Source organism: Malaclemys terrapin, chromosome 2 (genome assembly GCF_027887155.1).
Source record: "Malaclemys terrapin pileata isolate rMalTer1 chromosome 2, rMalTer1.hap1, whole genome shotgun sequence".
NCBI lineage: Eukaryota > Metazoa > Chordata > Testudines > Emydidae > Malaclemys > Malaclemys terrapin.
Genome location: NC_071506.1, coordinates 113,314,484 through 113,333,846, shown reverse-complemented (window position 1 = coordinate 113,333,846; position 19,363 = coordinate 113,314,484). Strand labels below are relative to the sequence as shown.

Below are 19,363 nucleotides of genomic sequence, written 5' to 3'. Positions count from 1 at the left end.
TGGTGATTAATATATGTTAAAATAACAGTATAAGGAATTATGGATATTCATTGATATTAGACTTTACAGTCTGTCCAATGAAAGGGAGAAACAGGTCTCTGCCAGACAGGTGGGAACAGCACAGCTATTTACCCGTCTCCTATGTAAATTTAAGCATGGTGGAATCAAAACAATGGAAACTCCACTTCCATCCTCCCAGGTATAGGAAAAACAGCTTGAGGTCATCCTGCCTCTTGAAACAAGGTAATTGAACTTTGGAAGATATAAGCAAAGACACAAACCATCTTTGGCATCCATCAATAGACAGACACAAGCTGTCCTGCAAGCTGAGAAAAATGGGTCCTTTGACCAACAGGGTGGTGAAGTTTCTGGGAACAGAATAAAGGTGAGAGAACTGTTTAGACAAAGATCTTTCACCTAGGAAGACAACATCTTGTACTTCTGTGGAAAGTCCTGACTGAGGAAAAGTCAGCTATGGCTGGGAAGAAGGAAGATTTGGTGAGATAAACCATCTTGAACAAAGTCTGTACCTGACTAAATTGAGTTTTAGACTTTTAGCTGCATGTTTTCACTATTATTTGCTTGCAACCATTTATAACTTTATTTCTTTTGTTTGACATCATTTAATCTGTCCCATTATTACTAAATCTGTTTTATTTTTACTATAAACCAACTCAGTGATTTGTTTGAAGGGAAGGGTTATTTACCCCAGTTAAATTAATATTCTGCAATGTTTTTGTCTCTCTCTTTAAAGGATCAACTAACCTTATTTCTCTAAGTGGTCCTGGAGAGGGCCAGAAACTAAAGGGTACATGGTTTGGGGAAAATTTCAGGACTGGAAGTGTGTTGGGGTCAGTCTGCTAGTAGTAACCAAGGTTGGTGGAAGCCATGGTGAGACTGTTGTGCTGTAGGCTGGCTGCGAGAGTCAAAGTGCTGATCCAGGGATGTCCGGCACATAGACACTTAGGATGTGACCTGCATGCTTGTATGCTGGTTGCTGGCATCCAGTTTGTGAGGCACAACAGTAGGGCATTTCAGGCACCAAGGTTTACAAGGCAGGTGGTGACACAGCCCCACACTGGTTTGAATTGTGCCCCCAAACATGACACTGTCAAAGTATACTGCATGGCACTATTGCGACATTTGAATCTTAACTGGCTCAATCCTGGAAAGTACTGCACACAGTGAACTTCTATTGATAGCAAGAATCAGGCCCATTCTATTTACTTGCAAATGTATCCTAAGATTTTTACCCTATAACAAATACAAAATAAAGGCCAGACTTTTTTTTTTTTTAATGAAAGGAAAGATTGGCAGCCAAAAAAGTATGCAAATCTTTTTTTATGCCAACAAGTTAGTCCACTTTTGAAAAACTTGCCTCTGACAGTAATCCTACAAGGTTAAAACAATTAAAATCTGAATTAAACCATAAGTAGAATCAATGTGCTGTGTTTAAAAACAACAAAATCTGGAATGAAAATGGCTGTTAAGGTAGGTGCAAAACTCCATTTCACATCCTTAGCCTTAATAATAAGGTTTGGTATCTTTTAAGTCAAGTTAATATGTCTGTCTTTTTGCATTTATGAACAGGCTTTACTTAAAGAATGGTTCTGCTCTGAAAATTTACTCCCTAAAAATGGCACGGAGGGAGGAGGGCACATTGATTATTTCTCAGCGATGCCAGATTGTATCTGAAATCAAGTAAAAGGATGTTTGTTCATTTTTTCCGTGTGTGTTTAACTTCTGTTAGTACAGACAGCTCAAGCTGGATTCTCACTGGCTCATGTATCACCACCAACAAGGATTCTACAGTAGAACCTAGTTAACAAGTCTAGTGGTCTTGTGTGAGCCAGAGCTGTATTGACTTACCAGGTCTAACAGGAGTAAAATGCAATGAAAACATCATCAGTGAAGTAAGCAGCTGTAACTGAATAAACTGAGGGACTAAGTCTAATGTATAATAAAATACCTTTTGTATGTAGTTCTTTTTCAGAGAAGAACCACACTTAGAATATCCAATTGCTGTGGCTTTTAATCATCGTGCTTAAATAACTTGCTAAGTACTTCAGTCCTGTTCCACCCCGTGAGTTCAGTTCAGATGTATTAAGATAGTATTGAATAAACATAGTCTTAATGAAAATGGGCTCCCTAGGCCCTGTTCATATTAAGTTTATTCTAGAGTTTGATGCTGAATTTGGATTTGGCAGCACAATTTGAATTTGATCGTACTGAACTCTTATGAGGTTTTTTCACAAGATTTCTGCTTTTGGATCCGATCTGGAAACAAAGACTTTGGGGTTGAATTTGGATATAGGAATTTGAATCAGAGGTCCTTCCTCTCCCACATTTCAAAAGCTTTATATTTAAGGTTACAGTTTTATGCTACCTCCTTTGACAAAAAAAAATCTATTAAAATTAAAGAGTGAAAAATAAATGTACCAGTTGTGCCTGAGTGAGGTATTTCTTCCACCACAGATACTTGCGCATGGAAGGAATGACAGAAAATCCATAGTAGGAGTACATGAGAACATGGATAAAACTATTCAAAGTGGGTCCAAAGAAACCTGTAAGAATCCAACAAAGAAAACATTTTATTCAATGGTATCACTGGGGGTGGGGTGAAGGACTTTCTACTAGGAACTATGTTCTTAGAATTTACAGGCAGGGACTTTTACTGATCTACAAGTGGTCTCACTAGCGTTCTGACACTGCGTCCAGTAATAATGCTCTTTACCTTTTTTTTTTTTTTTTTTTTTTTGCTCACTTCTGGTCAGGATACTCTTGGACTTGCACTGGATTTCACACTCGGGATTGCTGACCTTCCCTCCCCCCACACCACCACAAAAAAGTCTTACTACACTGTGACACAAGTTCCATTGGTACCAGCTAGCAAAGGGTTCACTTTTCTTTGCAAGCAACTCCTGTCTCAGACATGGCGCGCACACTGCTTTCATTGTAGTTATCCATGAAGGCTGGCATGTGCTATCTCTACTGAAAGCTTGTAGTTTATCGATACTCATAATCATTGGGGGATGTGTGTACAGGGAATAGTTAAGGAACAATGTAACTATACTGAAAATTATACCCTTATGGTCTTGGAGTGGAAGTGGTTTACAAGGAGAATATGTCTCAGTGATGGCTGGTTGAAGCAGGAGGAAGTTGTCACCCTTCCAGGCTAGTCAATTATGTAATACATTGCTTCATTGTCCATCATTGCACCAACCCACAAAAGTCAATGGAAAACCATCAAAGACAATCTATAAACATTTAAACTATTTGACACTGAAAAGGAACAGTGTGACAGCCTGAGGATCACCCTGTTTGTGAATAAAAACTGATTGAGTATATCACGGGCTGGAGAAAGATATGCTGGATCCACTCACTGAGGAGGTACCTTGATGAGTAGGGGTGCTTCATGAGAGATTGGGTCCTGGCTCTTTGGAGCTAGCAAGCATTGCAAAAGACTGAACTTTGGGGTGAGAATCGACTCCATTAAATAGTAAAGGTGACTATTAAAATGCAAACTAGGGCCTACATTTATTGTGATGTGTGTAACCATTTGTTTCCATGGCTTACACTTGATTCTGATTGAATCTCTATTCTTTCTTAAAACTGTTTCCTTTTGTTTTACTGTAACTGAACTCAAGTGCTGTTCTTAGTACTGAAACAGTGATCTAAGGTAAAATGGGTAAACTGGGGCACACTGCTCCTTTGGGAATAGAGGCTTTGGGATTTCTGGGGGTATCCAGTGATCAGGGGCTGGTTACCACAGGTGGACACTTTGAAGGGACTCGGAGGCTGGGGTACATCTACTGTCACCCTGCAGGGCTGGTATAGAGGAGAGTGCTACAGTGGCTGACAGGCTGGTTGTGTTGGAGAGCTAATGCCTAGCTGGCACAGGCAAGTCTCCCTCATGCGGGAGGTGAGTGGGAACAAGATGATACTTGGCCCTGGGTGCCCTGAGAAGTGCCTCATACACCCAGCTCTTCTTCCTCCCTTGGTTTCTTTTTCTTTTATGTCAGAGGCTGTATATTTTACTCTATGATTTCCTTTCTGCCTTCTTCCTTTTTATTTTCTAGATTGCAGGCCATCCCTTCACTTTGTTCTAAAAATCCTTTGTCTGTCTGTCTTGGCATTCTAAGCTCTAAACACTCAGCTATTTTAGATTATGTTGCCATAAACACCAGCCTAGTGCCCAGGGAGGTAAAAGAACATGAAGGACTCCCATTACTGAACACTGCAGTGAGAGCTTTACTCTTTGTATTGGAGTACAATTCGTGTACTCGGGGCAAATTCTGTGGCCTTAATGGAGGAAAAGCTTTCACCGACTTCAGTGAATGTTTTGCTTGCTTAAGGACTACAGAATTTGGCTCCAAACAATATTTCACCATTACAATCAATTGCAGTAACTGAATATTAATTCTAGCATTCTGCATGATGTGGATAAATTACCCTATACCCTTTTGCCCGGATAGTTGAGCAGGAAGTAGCAATATTGCTAAGTTACATATGTTCATTCTGTTAGTAGAATGTTCAGCAGCTACAGAATATGTTAACATTTGGTCAGAGAACAAATGGGTCTGATTCTTGTGACACAGGGCCCTCTCAGTGCTGAGGGTGCAGGGGGTTCATAGGGTTTTACAGGAATTTCTTTGGTCATGTATGCATATAATTTACTAAAGGGTGACATACAAGATCTTCACTGTGAGCCAGTAGCCCACTGGTTGACATAATCATTGCAAAATGCATGTAGGGGTAATATTTAAGGACTTATGTCTCTATACTGAAAATTGTGTTCTTAAAGTCTTGGAGTTAAGGCAGGTCTCCAAGAGGTGACCTGCATCCAACGTGTTCCTTTCAGGGAGGCGGTGACAGACACTTACCTCCCTGTCTGATCACGAGTGTATTGTGTGTTGTCTACCTCACAATGGAGATCTATTTGCTGACCAAGGGCTTGTCTATACTACCACTTAAGGGGATGTAACTTGCATCGCTTAGAGATGTGAAAAAGACGCCCCCTGAGCAATGCAAGTTACAGTGACCTAAGCACTGTCCATGCCGCGCTATGTCAGTGGCAGATACTTTCCTACCACCATAGCTTCTGCCTCTTGTGGAGGTGGAATAATTATGCTGCTAGAAGAGCGTTCTCCTGTTGGCATCACGCGTCTTCACCAGACACGCTACAGTGGCGCAGCTGCACCCATGTAGCATGGTAGTGTAGACTTGCCTTCAGCCCAGGTTCCAGTTGTAAGGTTACAGAATCTATAGGAAGAAACAAAGCACCAGCAGGTGTCCTGTTTATGAATGAAAACACAGGATGTGACTTGTATATCTTGGGAAGCAAAGAACACACTGCGTCCTTCACCTAGGAGACCTGCTGTGCTGATATATTGATATCTATGTAAGCAGGGTCTGAATGAGCTGTCCCCTGACATCCAATGATGAACTGGGGGAAAAGATTTCAGGAACAGACCACATTTGCATTGACACACTCACTCTGCCTAGGTATTTAGCAGACAGAGCTGTTTTGCCAAAGTGATCAAGTTTGGCTGGTTTGGGGTTACAATTCACTTTAGAATTATCATCCTTATTGTATGAGTAGAACTGTACTTAGTATGCCCTTATTAAGGAGGTCACCCTAAACTGAAACTCACTTGCTAAGCAGGGGTTAAGGATGTCAAATCCCAGTGAAAATGAGATGGGGGTGGGATGGGTGTTCCTATCTGATGGTATGGACTCTGCCCTAAGAGTCCTAGACACCATTTGAGCCTCTCCTCTTTAGTGTCTAAAGACAGAGCTGATTGGACTCCCCTGAGAGTCCTTGTTTCTGTTCAGAAGTTACTAGAGTTGAAATCACTTGTGAGCAGGTCTAGGGGCTAAGCCTTAGACCTAGTGTGGAGACAGTGTTGTAGTGAAAGATAATGAAGAGAAAGAGCAGCTGAGATGCTCCCCCTACTCAGTGAGTTCACTAAGAGCTGGGTTTTATGGTGGAACTTCAGAATGCAACATTGCAGAGGTAGCAGTGAGTGGTAAGTAGCAGCAGCAGAGCTGAGGGTGGCAAAGACAGCAGCAGCAGAGGTGGTAGTGAGTGGCCAGTGGTGGCAGAGATAACAGTAGCTGACCAAAGGCAACCAATTGTGAGTGGAGTGCAGTATAGGACAAGGGGAGTGGTGTATTAAGGGGACATTTGTTTCCTATAAGGTAAGAAACTGAGGCAAAGGACATGACCCAACATACTGTGGGTGGGTGTTTGCTTATGGTTAGATGCTTTCGAATTGGTTGCTGTGTTTTCCCAAATTAATACTGGGTCTCCTTTCCCTTTTTAATAAGTTTTCTTTTGTTACACACAGACTTGGAGTTTGCAAGTGGGGAAGTACTGCCTCTTATGGGCGGTAGTTAGTTTTCCCAGATTACTGGGTGGGGGCTTGAGCTGGTTCTATTTTGGATTGGTAAGAGGAACCCCCTGGTATGTTAAACCTTGTCCTTGTTGCAGACTCCACCTGGCAGAAAAGCTACAGCTAAGGCCTGTGGGTTAAGCGGAGAAGTGATCTCAGATGGAAGTGGTAAGCAGTGAATCTGAATACAGTGAGTGTCCAGTGGAACCGGGGCTAGACACTCCAGGGAGATGGGGGTGGGGAGGAGCTCCAGGGTTGCAATGTGCCCAGTGTGAACCTATAAAGAGACAGCAAGGCCTGTGAGGCTTAGAGGCGAGTGCTTGTGTTGCATGTGGCCGGTGGAGTTGGGGAGCTGACCTCCAGCAGGGACGGACAAGGCTTCCTCATGCGAAGGGCAGGTGGAAGTGGGGTGCCTCACAACCTGGGGTAGCCCAGGAAACATCACAATTCTCCTCTCTGTTACAATTATGCTGCTGTAAAAGTGGTGGAGAATCAGGTCCTGTGCGTTAGCCATAGAAGAGAGCACAGAGGCTGGTATGTCCATTGCCTCGCCCCTAAGCAGTCCTTGACACCCGTACAAACTGTGTGTAAATCACTGCCAAATCACAATTCTCCACAGGGTCTGTGGGAGCATTTTACACCTACTTCACACAATCAAAGTGACTGCACTAAGCAGTGGAGACTTGGGTCTTACACTATTAAAAATAAGAACTTATAACACATTACTTTGAAAATAGAGCTGCTGAATTTTGTATAGGTTGAGATAATTTCCCTTTTGAGGGATGTGGGAACCAAAGCTTAAAAACTAAGTTAAAACATTAATTTTCTTTTCAACTTAAATGACAAGGCTACAGAAAAAAATCATTCCATTTACCCACTAACAGGAATGTTCTTGATTTGATGCTAGAAATAATTCTCCACTTCCCACTCTAAGCCACAATGCAGAGACAGTAGTCTCTAACTATCACTATTTCCCTTGGGTATGGGAGGAGACGGTGAGACTGACAATTTCCAGCCAAGATGAACATGATATATTCCACAACAATAATTATTATACCTGACTTTTGATGTGCAGGGAGCTAGAGAAGGCCAATTTTCTGTCACAAAGACATCTGGTTTCACTTGGGTAAAATGCACATTACTCTGCATCACTGTGACTTCCTACCAACTATGCAGTCAAATTTCAGGTCTTCAAAATAGGACTCTAAAACAAGCCAAATTCATCAATGTAGGGTCTGTGATTCAAAGAGGAATATTTTTAAGAGACAGTGAATGTGTTACATTTACACTGCCAAGTACACAGTGTACTCTGATACTGATTTCTCATCAGTTTTACAACAGTGTGACTCCATTGCACTTCAGTAGAGTTAATTCTGATTTACTTTTGTATAAGTGAGAGCAGACATAGTCCCTTTCTCTCTCCTAACAGCCCAGGCCTCATATGAAGTTAAGGCTGAATCCTCTTCCCATAGAAATGGATGGGAATTTTTGCTACTGACTTCAAGGGGAGCAGGATCAGACCCTTACCTATTCAAAACGAGGTCCTGAGACTATGATCGTCCGTGGCTTGTCAAAGTTTGGGTGACAAATGGAATTACGATTCTTCAGTAGAGTGTGAAGTTGAAAAGTTTAAATAATTGTTTAAAATATTCACAAGAAATAGGAACACTTGAGGGGGGAGCATAACCCTTCACTAAGATAATAGGCAATGGCAGTTCCTCATAAGCAAACAAACTGGGCTTTGCCTACCCTGGATGGAGTTTGAATATTCTCTTTATTTCTATATAGGGGTTTTGAGTACAAATTTTTTTTTCAGTTTGGCCTGCGTACTTCTAAATGTCTTCAAATCAGTTATGCTGCTCACAGATGCTTAGTTACACATTTATAAACGAAAGATCTTGCTAGTGCAAGAAGTCAAAAATGTATAAGCATTTGAATGTTGTGCTATACAGCAGGGGTGAAATTCCCATTGACTTCATTATTTTGCCTTAAGTATCTTATGGGACAGATTCTTCTCTCAGTTATTCTATTTGAGGGAGATACACTTGCATGAAACTGGTTTGAGGAGAATCCGGTCCCATCTGTCAGTCTCTAGGCACTGTATACTGTGCTCCTCACTAGGGCACCGGGTCTGTCAAAGATTCTGTGATTTTCCACAACCTCCATGACTTCTGCAGCGGCCAGTGTGGCTGATCTCAGGGCCAGCTACTTGGGTGATCCTGGGAACAGCCATAGCAACAGCTGAAGGAGTGGCTCTGGGGCTAGCCACACCAGCCGCTGCTCAGGCGGACCTGGGCAGCTGATCCGAGGGACTGCCTGAGCAGTGGTCTTTGGGGCGGCCAGAGCAGCCGCTGCTCGGCGGCCCCAAGCAGTGGCTCTGGGGCAGTCCCTGGCAGCTGGTGCTGCTGGCTCCAGCTCCCCGCCCGAGCAGCACCCTCCTGCCCCCCACCCCCCCAGCAGCGGTCCCAGGGGTGGCCAGAGCAGCCGCTGCTCAGCAGCCCCTGCCAGCTGGTGCTGCTGGCCCCGGGGTGACCCCCCCCCCAATCAGTGGACCCCACCAGCAGTGGCCTCCCAGGGCATCCCCCACAAGCAGTGCCTCCCCAGCAATGCGCGTCTCCTCCCCCCCCCCCATTTTATCAAGGGTATTTATAGTAAAAGTTATTGACAGGTCACAGACTGTGAACTTTTATTTATTGCCCATGACCTGTCCATGACTTTTACTAAAAATACACATGACTAAATTGTAGCCTTATTCACAACTCTAGTATCTGAGCATGTAGCAATAGTTTGGTGGCCCGGCAGTCCGTGATCCTGAGCACTCACAATTCTTTTTTATTTCAAGAGGAACGGCAGGTGCTCAGCACCTCTGCAAATAAATCCATATGACTGTATACTCACCTTGATTTTGTAGGGATTTGTGAATAATTCTGCAGATAGCTAATATTACTATTAAATGCTTGCAATGCATAGCTGTGTGCAAATCCCCTACATCTACCCCCTTAACATACTGCTGAGAAAATGATAGAAACACTTACTTTGTCCACAAGGGATCCAGTTCAGAACACACCACCAGATGTTAAACATAGTGGCATGATGATATACATGAAGGAAAGTAATTTGACTGTTTTTCTTCCTCAGTACAAAGAAAATAGTGTCCATGAATTCAATTGCTTTGGAAAAATAATACCACCACAGCACCTTGGCCACCTGTATGAGCAAGAGAAAGAGAAATAAAGATCTGTTCGTAAAGGGCTAAATTCTGCTATCCTTAATCAATCCTTGCTCTAACAAAATTCCCGTTGAAGTCATTTTCCCATTGATGAAAGATGGCAGGATTTGGGCAAACATTTCTTATTCCCTAAGTATTCTTAGACCTCTAACCTGTTTTGCATGTAATGAAGATTTTCTGAAAATGCCTTCTGATCTAAACTTCCAAAGTAAGGCTTTCTAATTGCTCTTCATCTGGATCAAAAAGCTACAATAACCTTTTTCTAGGGGCCTTCACAGGCAGATAGGCGAGTGGGGAGAATGTGAAGCATAATGAACTAGTGGGATACTTGAGCAGCAACCAACTTGGGGACTGTTGCTACTGGAAAACTTTTCAAACGTGATCTGAAAAAAATTAAATGACTATTTTAAATGTGTTGTAATATGCAAGTTCTCAAAAGAGTAATTAAAGTAGGCAGCCCACATAGTCCATTATCAAAGCCCCTTGGACACAATGGAGCAGATCCTTCATAGGAGATATGCCAATTAATACCAGCCCAGAATATCGTAATTTCACAGGACCCTTAATGCAGAGTATTGCAGTGAGATTCATAGAGCCTATTAGCCAAGAGGGAGAGAAGAAAATTTAAAGTAGTAGTATCTCCAAGGGAGGAACAAAAAAAAATCATATAGATGGGAAAATGTGTCTGAGTGACCCTTGCAAGCCAAAATGTGGAAAGCCCTAGAAAAGGAGAAAGGGGGCCAAAATGGAGGAATGGAGTAAGTATTGGCGAAAAGGAAGAATGATTAACTATATCAGGTGACAAGTATCAGAGGGGTAGCCGTGTTAGTCTGGATATGTAAAAAGCAACAAAGGGTCCTGTGGCACCTTATAGACTAACAGACATATTGGAGCATAAGCTTTCGTAGGTGAATACCCACTTTGCATGCATCTGACGAAGTGGGTATTCACCCATGAAAGCTTATGCTCCAATACGTCTGTTAGTCTTTAAGGTGCCATAGGACACTTTGTCGCTTATAACAGGTGGGAGTGTTCATGGGGAATCTGGAACAATAGAAGGACAAAACTTTGAATTTTAAGGTGTGTAATAGGAGTCAAGGCTAGAGATGAGGTGAAGATGCAAAATCTGGATCCAAGCATTCCCAGAGTTCAGATTGGTTCAGATGCACTTTGGACCCACAAGAACCCAAATTTGCATGGACAATTTCACCATAGGTTTTTAATTAAAGGATTTATGTTTTCCATAGAAAACATTTCCATTTTGTATTGGTATCTGTTCTGATAATTAATGATAATGCAATGCCCGAGGAGCCAGAAATATTGGACATAAACTTTTGTAAAAGCCTTTCCAGAACAAAAATGTACCTCGCACATTGTTCTTTACCCTATACTGGGGAGTGAGGACACATCCAACCTGGATCAGCATATACATAGGGTTACCATTCGTCCGGATTTACCCGGACATGTCCTCCTTTTTGTGTTAAAAATAGCGTCCCGGGGGGGAATTTGTAAATCACTAAAAACGTCCGGGATTTCCCCCCCATGCAGAGCGAGGCGCGGCTGGGAGGGCTGCAGGAAATTCAGCCGCTTGCATGGGGCTCTGGCAGCCAGAGCCCTTCCCCCGCAGCTTGCCGGACTGGACTCCGGAGCAGCTGTAGAGCTCCTCCTCCCCCCCCTCCCTCCCTGCATTCTGAGCCGGCCGGGCCATTTGCATCGGGCCTCGGCAGCTCCTCCTCCCCTGCAGCCCAGTGCCCCGCTCCGGCAGCACTGTGCAGGGGCAGGGACCGGATTGTGTGTTGTGCTGGGGAGCGCAGCCACGTGTCTGGCTCCGCACAGAGCCCAACACCCTGTTCTGAGCGGCAGGGTAAGGGGGTCAGGGGGCAGGAGAAGGGGCAGGGAGGTTCTGGAGGGAGCAGTCAAGAGACGGGGGGGTCGGGAGTTCAGGGGGGGGCTTTTGGGGGGGAGTGGAGAAGGTTTTGGGCAGTCAGGGTACAGGTAGGGGGTAGGGTCCTGGGGGGCATTTGGGGGGGTAGTTAGGGGACAAGGAGCAAGGAGGCTTAGGTAGGGGGTGGAGTTCTGGAGGGCAGTTAGGAGCAGGGGTCCCAGGAGGGGGCAGTCAGGGGACAAGGAGCGGGGGGGGTCTTTGGGAGTTCAGGGGGGGCTGTCAGGGAGCAGAGGGGTTTAGATGGGTCGGGAGTTCTGGGGGGGGCTGTCAGGGGGTGGGAAGTGGTTGGATGGGGCGTGGGAGTCCCAGGGGTCTGTCTGGGGGTGGGATGTGGATAAGGGTTGGGGCAATCAGGGTACAGGTAGGGGGTAGGGTCCTAGGGGGCCAGTTAGGATAGGGGGAGGGTCTCAGGAGGGGGCAGTCAGGGGACAAGAGGCAGGGAGGCTTAGGTAGGGGGTGGAGTCCTGGGGGGCAGTTAGGGGCAGGGGTCCCAGGAGGGGGCAGTCAGGGGACAAGGAACGGGGGGAGGGTTGGGGGTTCTGAGGGGGGCGGGAAGTGGGAGGGGCAGGGGCGGGGCTAGGGCGGGGCTTCTCCCGTCCTCTTTTTTGCTTGCTGAAATATGGTAACCCTAATATACATATCCCACTGTGTAACAAACAGAAATAAGATCATTTTTTTTTAAATCCTAATGCTAAAATCTAAATAGGCCAGTGATGCAAGGGAATTGCACCAAAGCCTATGGAGAAATAGACCACACTATCTTTTAGTTACTGAGTTGCTGTTTCTGCCTCACCCGGATATCGGCTTCTCCTGCGCTGACAAGGTTCTGACACTGTAAGTTATAGCCTCCTTCCCAACTGGAGAGCATAAGCTGGAACAAAACACACGCAGTAAATCACTCAACAAAAGTAGTCATTCATATTCCTCTGTGCTTCCGCTCAGTGTTGCCGATTCATCCCACGAACAGATGCTATTAAAATAGTCTATTTGCATATATCAGAATAGTGTTCTGTTCTGGAATTAAAAGGTTAGAATGTGGTGATGGAAATACACAATGCAACAAATCCTGCCTTTCTCGTTTTGCTGGACTTGAAACTTCAAACCTATCATAGATAGGTTGTCATCTCTCACAGTGCTTCTCAACCTACAGCTCTTTAGGAAGTCTCTTTTGTAGAAAGCCTATGTTTTGAGTAGAGCTGTTCTATCTGACACATGCAGGGCAGCACGAGAAGTGCTAAACAGATTACTGGTGCAGCCAATATCTTTCCCTGTTCCTCCAAACAAACTGAAAGTGTATTTGGGCTGGGGGAGGAGGGAGAGAATATGTTTTCCCATATCATTCATATCTATATCTCCCAGGAGAAGAGAGTATATATTGTACTGAATGAAGTGGCAAAGAGTCTTAAAATAATTTCATAGGAGTATCCTGATGCTACATTAAAGTGTCACACAAATATGTGATGAGTTAACACCATGCAACACTAAAAAACAAATGTAGAAATGCAAAGGGTGTTGCTGTGATTGTTTTGTGGGTCTCTGGAAGTCCACACAGGGGAAGGTGAGCACAGCTCCTCCAGAAACTAAGACCAATGGGGGTGACTAGACAAATCCATAGACTCATAGACTCATAGACTTTAAGGTCAGAAGGGACCATTATGATCATCTGGTCTGACCCCCTGCATGCCGCAGGCCACAAAACCGTCCCCACCCTTCCCTTGACTCTGCTGATGAAGTCCCCAAATCCTGTGTCTTGGTGACTTCAATTGGCAGAGAACCCTCCTGCTAGCGATCCCTGCCCCATGCTGCAGAGGAAGGCGAAAAACCTCCAGGGCCTCAGCCAATCTACCCTGGAGGAAAATTCCTTCCCGACCCCAAATATGGCGATCAGTAAGACCCCGAGCATGTAGGCAAGAGTCTCCAGCATGACCCTTGTTAGCCATTATACTATTTACCTGCTATTGCTCGGTATTCCTCAGCTAATGTGTTTTACCATTAAACCATTCCCTCCATAAACTTATCTAACTTAATCTTAAAACCAGACAGGTCCTTCGCCCCCACCGTTTCCCTCGGAAGGCTGTTCCAATATTTCACCCCTCTGACGGTCAGAAACCTTCGTCTAATTTCAAGCCTAAACTTCCCCACTGCCAGTTTATATCCATTCGTTCTCGTGTCCACATTAGTACTAAACTGGAATAATTCCTCTCCCTCCCTGGTATTTATCCTTCTGATATATTTAAAGAGAGCAATTATATCCCCCCTCAGCCTTCGTTTTGTCAGACTAAACAACCCGAGCTCCTCTAGTCTCCTTTCATACAACAGGTTTTCCATTCCTCTGATCATCCTAGTGGCCCTTCTCTGCACCCGTTCCAATTTGAGTTCATCTTTTTTAAACATGGGAGACCAGAACTGCACACAGTACTCCAAATGAGGTCTCACCAGCGCCTTATACAATGAAAGCAGCACCTCCTTATCACTACTAGATATACCTCGCCTAATGCATCCCAAGACCGCATTGGCTTTTTTCACCGCCACGTCACATTGTCGACTCATTGTCATCCTCCGGTCAACAAGAACCCCTAGGTCCACTCAGGTTGTAACACCTCCAGGAAGGTACAGCCACTTGGAGAGGCTTGCACGTGCTGGTTCAAACTGGATTCTACAGAGACTATCAAACAAAGGACTTTTGGATAAATAGCCTGAATTTAACTTGATTTAAGGCCTTCTTTCTGTTCCAGAAAATGATCAGAACCACCTGTCCAAAGGAGGGAGTCCAATTATTGTGGAAGGATTAGATGGACTGTCACTGACCAGAGCCCTTGTTAGATTTGGTGGGGTGATCTCTGGTAAGCTTATTAGCATGCCTGTAAGGTCTTCTATTCTTACTATGTTTGTTCTGTAAAACTTTCATCTTAAGAATAAATGTACTTGTGTGGTAATTTATAACTGTGGGCATCTGTGCTGTTTATAGCCTCTGAGGAGAAAGCATGGTGCAGACACGCACATCTGTTTAGATGGTTTGGCTTGCTGGGGAACTCGCAGTGTAGGCAAGGAACTGTGCAGTCTGGAAAAACCTTGCTCAGTGGGGAATGAGTCTCGGGTCTGAATCCAAGAGAGGTGATGACTGAGGAGCCAGGAACCTAGAGTGGGTGTCCTTACTGCCTGCAAGAGGGGATACCGGTGCGGTTGCCCTGACTTGTGACATAGACTACAAAATCTGGCCCTTGGAAAAGCATCTCTGAGGTAGAAATGTGGTTTTATTTATTTATATATAATATATATTTGGAGGAGGGGTAGAAGGATGAGAAAAAAACAGTAGCTTGTCTCCTAAAGGACTGTGTTTCTTCTTTCTGAAGAGCAAGCTGAGGTAAAGTCTGTGTCTTGACGCATGTTACCATTTACTGAAGGTCATCTCTGCCTCTGATCAGTTTAGGTGCTGTTCAAGAATCACCGTTCCTGTACTCTAGTAGTACAATGACAATGGTAGTGCAATGACAAGAACTGCCGAGTACTGTATTGACTTTTGCTACCACACCCGACACTGACATGCCCCATGAGAAACCCTCTACTCAATGATTGCCAGTATCTCTTTCCCCACCACAGGAGGCTTAAGACAATGTTTCCTACAGTGTGTATACATAAAAGTGAATCATACTTATTAAATAGAAATACTGTGCAGCAAACCTACAGTTTTCGTAGTTTACAAATTAGTTTGCCATTGAAGTTTAAATAGTTTTTCTATCTACAACCCCATGGTTGTTTGTGGATGAAATCATTGCTATTCCCATTGGACATTCAAGCAACTGTGATGTAATGTCTTATTCAATCAATATGCAAAGAAACGAAATACCTCAACCTTTTAGCTGTACTGTTCCATGAGGTTCAGTCAGAACAGATCTTTGTAAGGATGGTGAGAATGGGTTACTTAATATCCTTCTATAAAGAGTTGTTTATTTGTGAAAATGTCCTTTTATACTGTTTGTTTTATCATAACACACCCATTTTCTAGTGAGAAACCCAAGGGGCTCATTCTATGTACTTACAGGGGTTTAAAAAAATACTGGGAACCATAAGAAAAAAAAGAGACTTCTTAATTCTCTGGCAGACCATTTATTTACATTTCTTGGCTCTGCAGGCCAGTGTGCTGTATGTTACTGCTTATCCCTGAAGTAGAATAGGTGGAGACCCAAGTTCTTCTACAAGTTACTGTTATTTCCAGTACGGAGCGGTAAAAATCCCTAACTGAAGAAAACAAACCTTAGACCTTACATTACATTCACCCTCTATCCGAGAATCTATGTGGTTCACAACAGCTCCAGAAGGCAGATGATGAAATAGATCAAAAGGGAGATTAGTGTTTTGTTTTTCAGAAGTGGCAATGAAATATTTTGGCTTAGGATATATGGAAATATCTTTCTTTAGTGGCAGGACCCAACAGCTTAGCAGCTTGCTACTTTTTCCCAACTAAAGCATTTCTGCTTTAGCTCAAGTGGCTTGTCCTCCTTAAGCTACACGTTTAATCCTCATTGTCAGCTGTGTCTGTGGTCACAGATGTGAGGTACCCTGACTCCCTGCAGGTCCCATTGATTTCACCTCTGAAAATCAGTCCACAAATGACTTGTCTATGATCACAGGGCAGTCTGTGGCAGAGCTTGGAATGGAACTCAAATTGATTGACTTCTGGTCCTTGACTTAGCCACAAGCAAGCCCATCTTCTCATCTGAAAAAGCGAAAAGCACTTTGTACTGCTTTGATTCGAGAAAACGGAGCTTTTAAATCTCTTAAGGATACTCTCAGCTGTCTTAGTCCCCACTTTTAGGATATTTTATTTTAAGGAAAGAGAATGGTTTTCTAAAATATTATAAAATGTAGTGAAATATCTTAATCCATAATGTTTCAGTGAAACCAGAGTGTCACCCGCTCCACCAACACTTTTTTGATTTAAATAAAGCCTCCAGCAGAGTTTGCAACCCATGCAGTGCCACCTTATGCTTTGGCTGTGAAACTCTGAGCGGGGAACTGATCCAGTTGCATTGTTCAAACTAAATGAAGTTCAAATGTAAACCAGTGCCATTAATGGTGAAAATTAAATTAGAATTGTTTCAGAAATTTCAGTTTTAATATATCTAAAGCACTGGCAAATAGAATAGGACATGTTTTTTTATAAATATGAATGAAAAGAAGTCTTGCACTGTCCCTTCAATTTTAAAACGTCAGGTGCCGACAGCCAAAACAAGCCTTAGAGCATCTGCTGTGCTCCAAGGATGGGTGTTAGAGACAAGGATTTATAAAGTGACAATAATGAAATACTTTTCCAGGTCAGTATTGTTTTTTTAAAAAGGGAAAGAGAGGGGGGGGGGGAAGAAGATTTTTTCCCTTCCTTTAGAACAGTCCAAATACCACTGGTCTTGTTTACAATGTGTGCTACAGGTCACTAAAATGGGCAGAATGGGACCATTGCCTAGAATATCCAGCTGAAGAACTCTTTGCAAATGCCTGGTGCAGCTGAGGTCACACAACATGCTCTGCCAAACAGCTTCAGTTCCCATTGCTTTCATTCTACCATGTACCTCCAGGATTTGTGTTCTCTGGCCTGTGTGTACTCACTTCCTCTCCCATGGAAGAGAGGGTGGAAAATGATCAACAGGTTTATTCCACCTGTGGCTTTGTGTTTTCCCCTTAAAGTGGAGGGGCTGGCAGCACTGTAGAAAAAGCCGGGGTATTTTCAGCAAGGCTCTGATTGGGCCATGATCTGTGGGAAAACTAATACCAGTAGAAGACCTTTGACCCACCCTCTACTGCAGCATTCCTCTTTCCCATCACAGCACTCTGCTCTGGCATGCTGCTACTGGCTGGCTTTCCACCCTCTTCCTGATCCTACCCCTTCTGGATTTTGTTCTAAACAGTGCAGGGGGAGTTGCAATACAAAATGGATACTAAATTAGAGTCCTCTGAATAGAGAATTTACTGCATTGAATGGGGGTTCCCTAACTTACCAATTGTCCCCCCCACACACATCACCTTGACTATGTAGAGCTGAGCTCCCATGTTGCATTTGGCAGAGGCAATTACTTGATGGGGGTGGGATGCTAGTGCCTAGTTGCTTTTCTGTCCAGCCTCTCTCAATGCCCTTCCTAACAGTTTCCCATAGCTTTGCCTTTCTCTGCAAAGCAGAGGGGAGCATAGGAGCCTGAATGGGTACTTCCTTGCCTATACAAAAAACAGAAGTCTTACCGACAAGCTTTCTTAGATTAGCTGATTAGTCATTACCTTGTAATTTCAGACATGCTGGAAGAACCTCAGTTTGTCATCTTGCCCTTGACTGGCAACAGGTACAGTACTGGAGTAAAAGGATCTCATTTGAGCAAAGCATTTTGAGTAGGATATGGCTTTACTGAGGGTGACATTAGGAGTTCCAGTAAGGAATGTATTCGGCTGGGTCAAATAAATGCAACCAGCTTTACTAAAAGCTTCAACCACTAATATTGCTTATGAAAACAAGAAGGAAGGAAGTATTGCTATTGCTCGTAATATTTGTTGTTTTTCTAAGCACCTCCCTCCCCAGCTCCTGAAATAGTGGGATCTTGCAACTAGAGTCAGAGGGTGGCACACCTACATCCAGTTGCAAGATTTGGCCCAAAGGTAGAAGATAAAGCTTCAATGGGAAGGAAGCTCCTATTGCTTCTTACATCCTTCCCCCCCTCAGTTCTTCTGCTACTTCTCACAATTGCTCTATGCAGCCTCTATGCAGTTTTTTCATCAGCAGATCTTTTTATTATAATTATGTCACTTTGGTAATGCCTGTGTAGCCAATTCTTGTAACTTTTATCATGAATCTTGCACTATTTAAGGTATACTTCATAGAAACATAGGATATCAGGGTTGGAAGGGACCTCAGGAGGTCATCTAGTCCAACCCTCCCACTGCAACTTGAAACCATTACTCCTTGTTTTGTCATCTGGTACCCCTGAAAACAGTCTAGATCCATCCCCTTTGGAACCCCTTTTCAGGTAGTTGAAAGCAGCTATCAAATCCCCCCCCCCCCATTCTTCTCTTCTGCAGACTAAATAATCCCAGTTCCCTCAGCCTCTCCTCATAAATCATGTGCTCCAGCCCCCTAATCATTTTTGTTGCCCTCTGCTGGACCATCTCCAATTTTTTCATATCCTTCTTGTAGTGTGGGGCCCAAAACTGGACAAAGTACTCCAGATGAGGCCTCACCAATGTTGAATAGAGCGGAATGATCACATCCCTCAGTCCACTGGTAATGCTCCTACTTGTACAGCCCAAAATGCTGTTGGCCTTCTTGGCAACAAGGGCACACTGTTGACTCATATCCAGCTTCTTGTCCACTGTAACCCCTAGGTCCTATTCTGCAGAACTGCTGCCTAGCCACTTGGTCCCTAGTCTGTAGTAGTGCATAGGATTCTTCCATCCTAAGTGCAGGACTCTGCACTTGTCCTTATTGAACCTCATCAGATTTCTTTTGGCCCAATCCTCTAATTTGTCTAGGTTGCTCTGTATCCTATCCCTACCCTCCAGCATATCTACCACTATTCCCAGTTTAGTGTCATCTGCAAACTTGCTGAGGATGCAATCCATGCCATCCTCCAGATCATTAATGAAGATATTGAACAAAACTGGACCCAGGACTGACCCTTGGGGCACTCGGCTTGATATCGGCTGCCAACTAGACATGGAGCCATTGATCCCCGGCTCCTGGAGACAAGTGAGAATGTGACAATCTCAGCTTTTGTCAAATAAAAAAAAGTAAAAGTAAATTTCTAGCCCTGTTGA

General features: G+C 43.9%; 1 protein-coding gene across 1 annotated transcript in view; it reads right to left on the bottom strand.

The window, feature by feature from the left end:
• Positions 1 to 19,363, bottom strand: part of ELOVL2 (ELOVL fatty acid elongase 2) — a 93,750-nt gene that overhangs the window by 14,723 nt on the left and 59,664 nt on the right. Inside the window, exons 4-6 of the mRNA XM_054018961.1 lie at positions 12,363 to 12,440; positions 9,431 to 9,602; positions 2,440 to 2,564 (exon numbers count right to left, since the gene is read on the bottom strand). Of these exons, the coding sequence (XP_053874936.1) occupies positions 2,440 to 2,564; positions 9,431 to 9,602; positions 12,363 to 12,440 (375 nt within the window). The remainder of the gene's footprint in view (positions 1 to 2,439; positions 2,565 to 9,430; positions 9,603 to 12,362; positions 12,441 to 19,363) is intronic.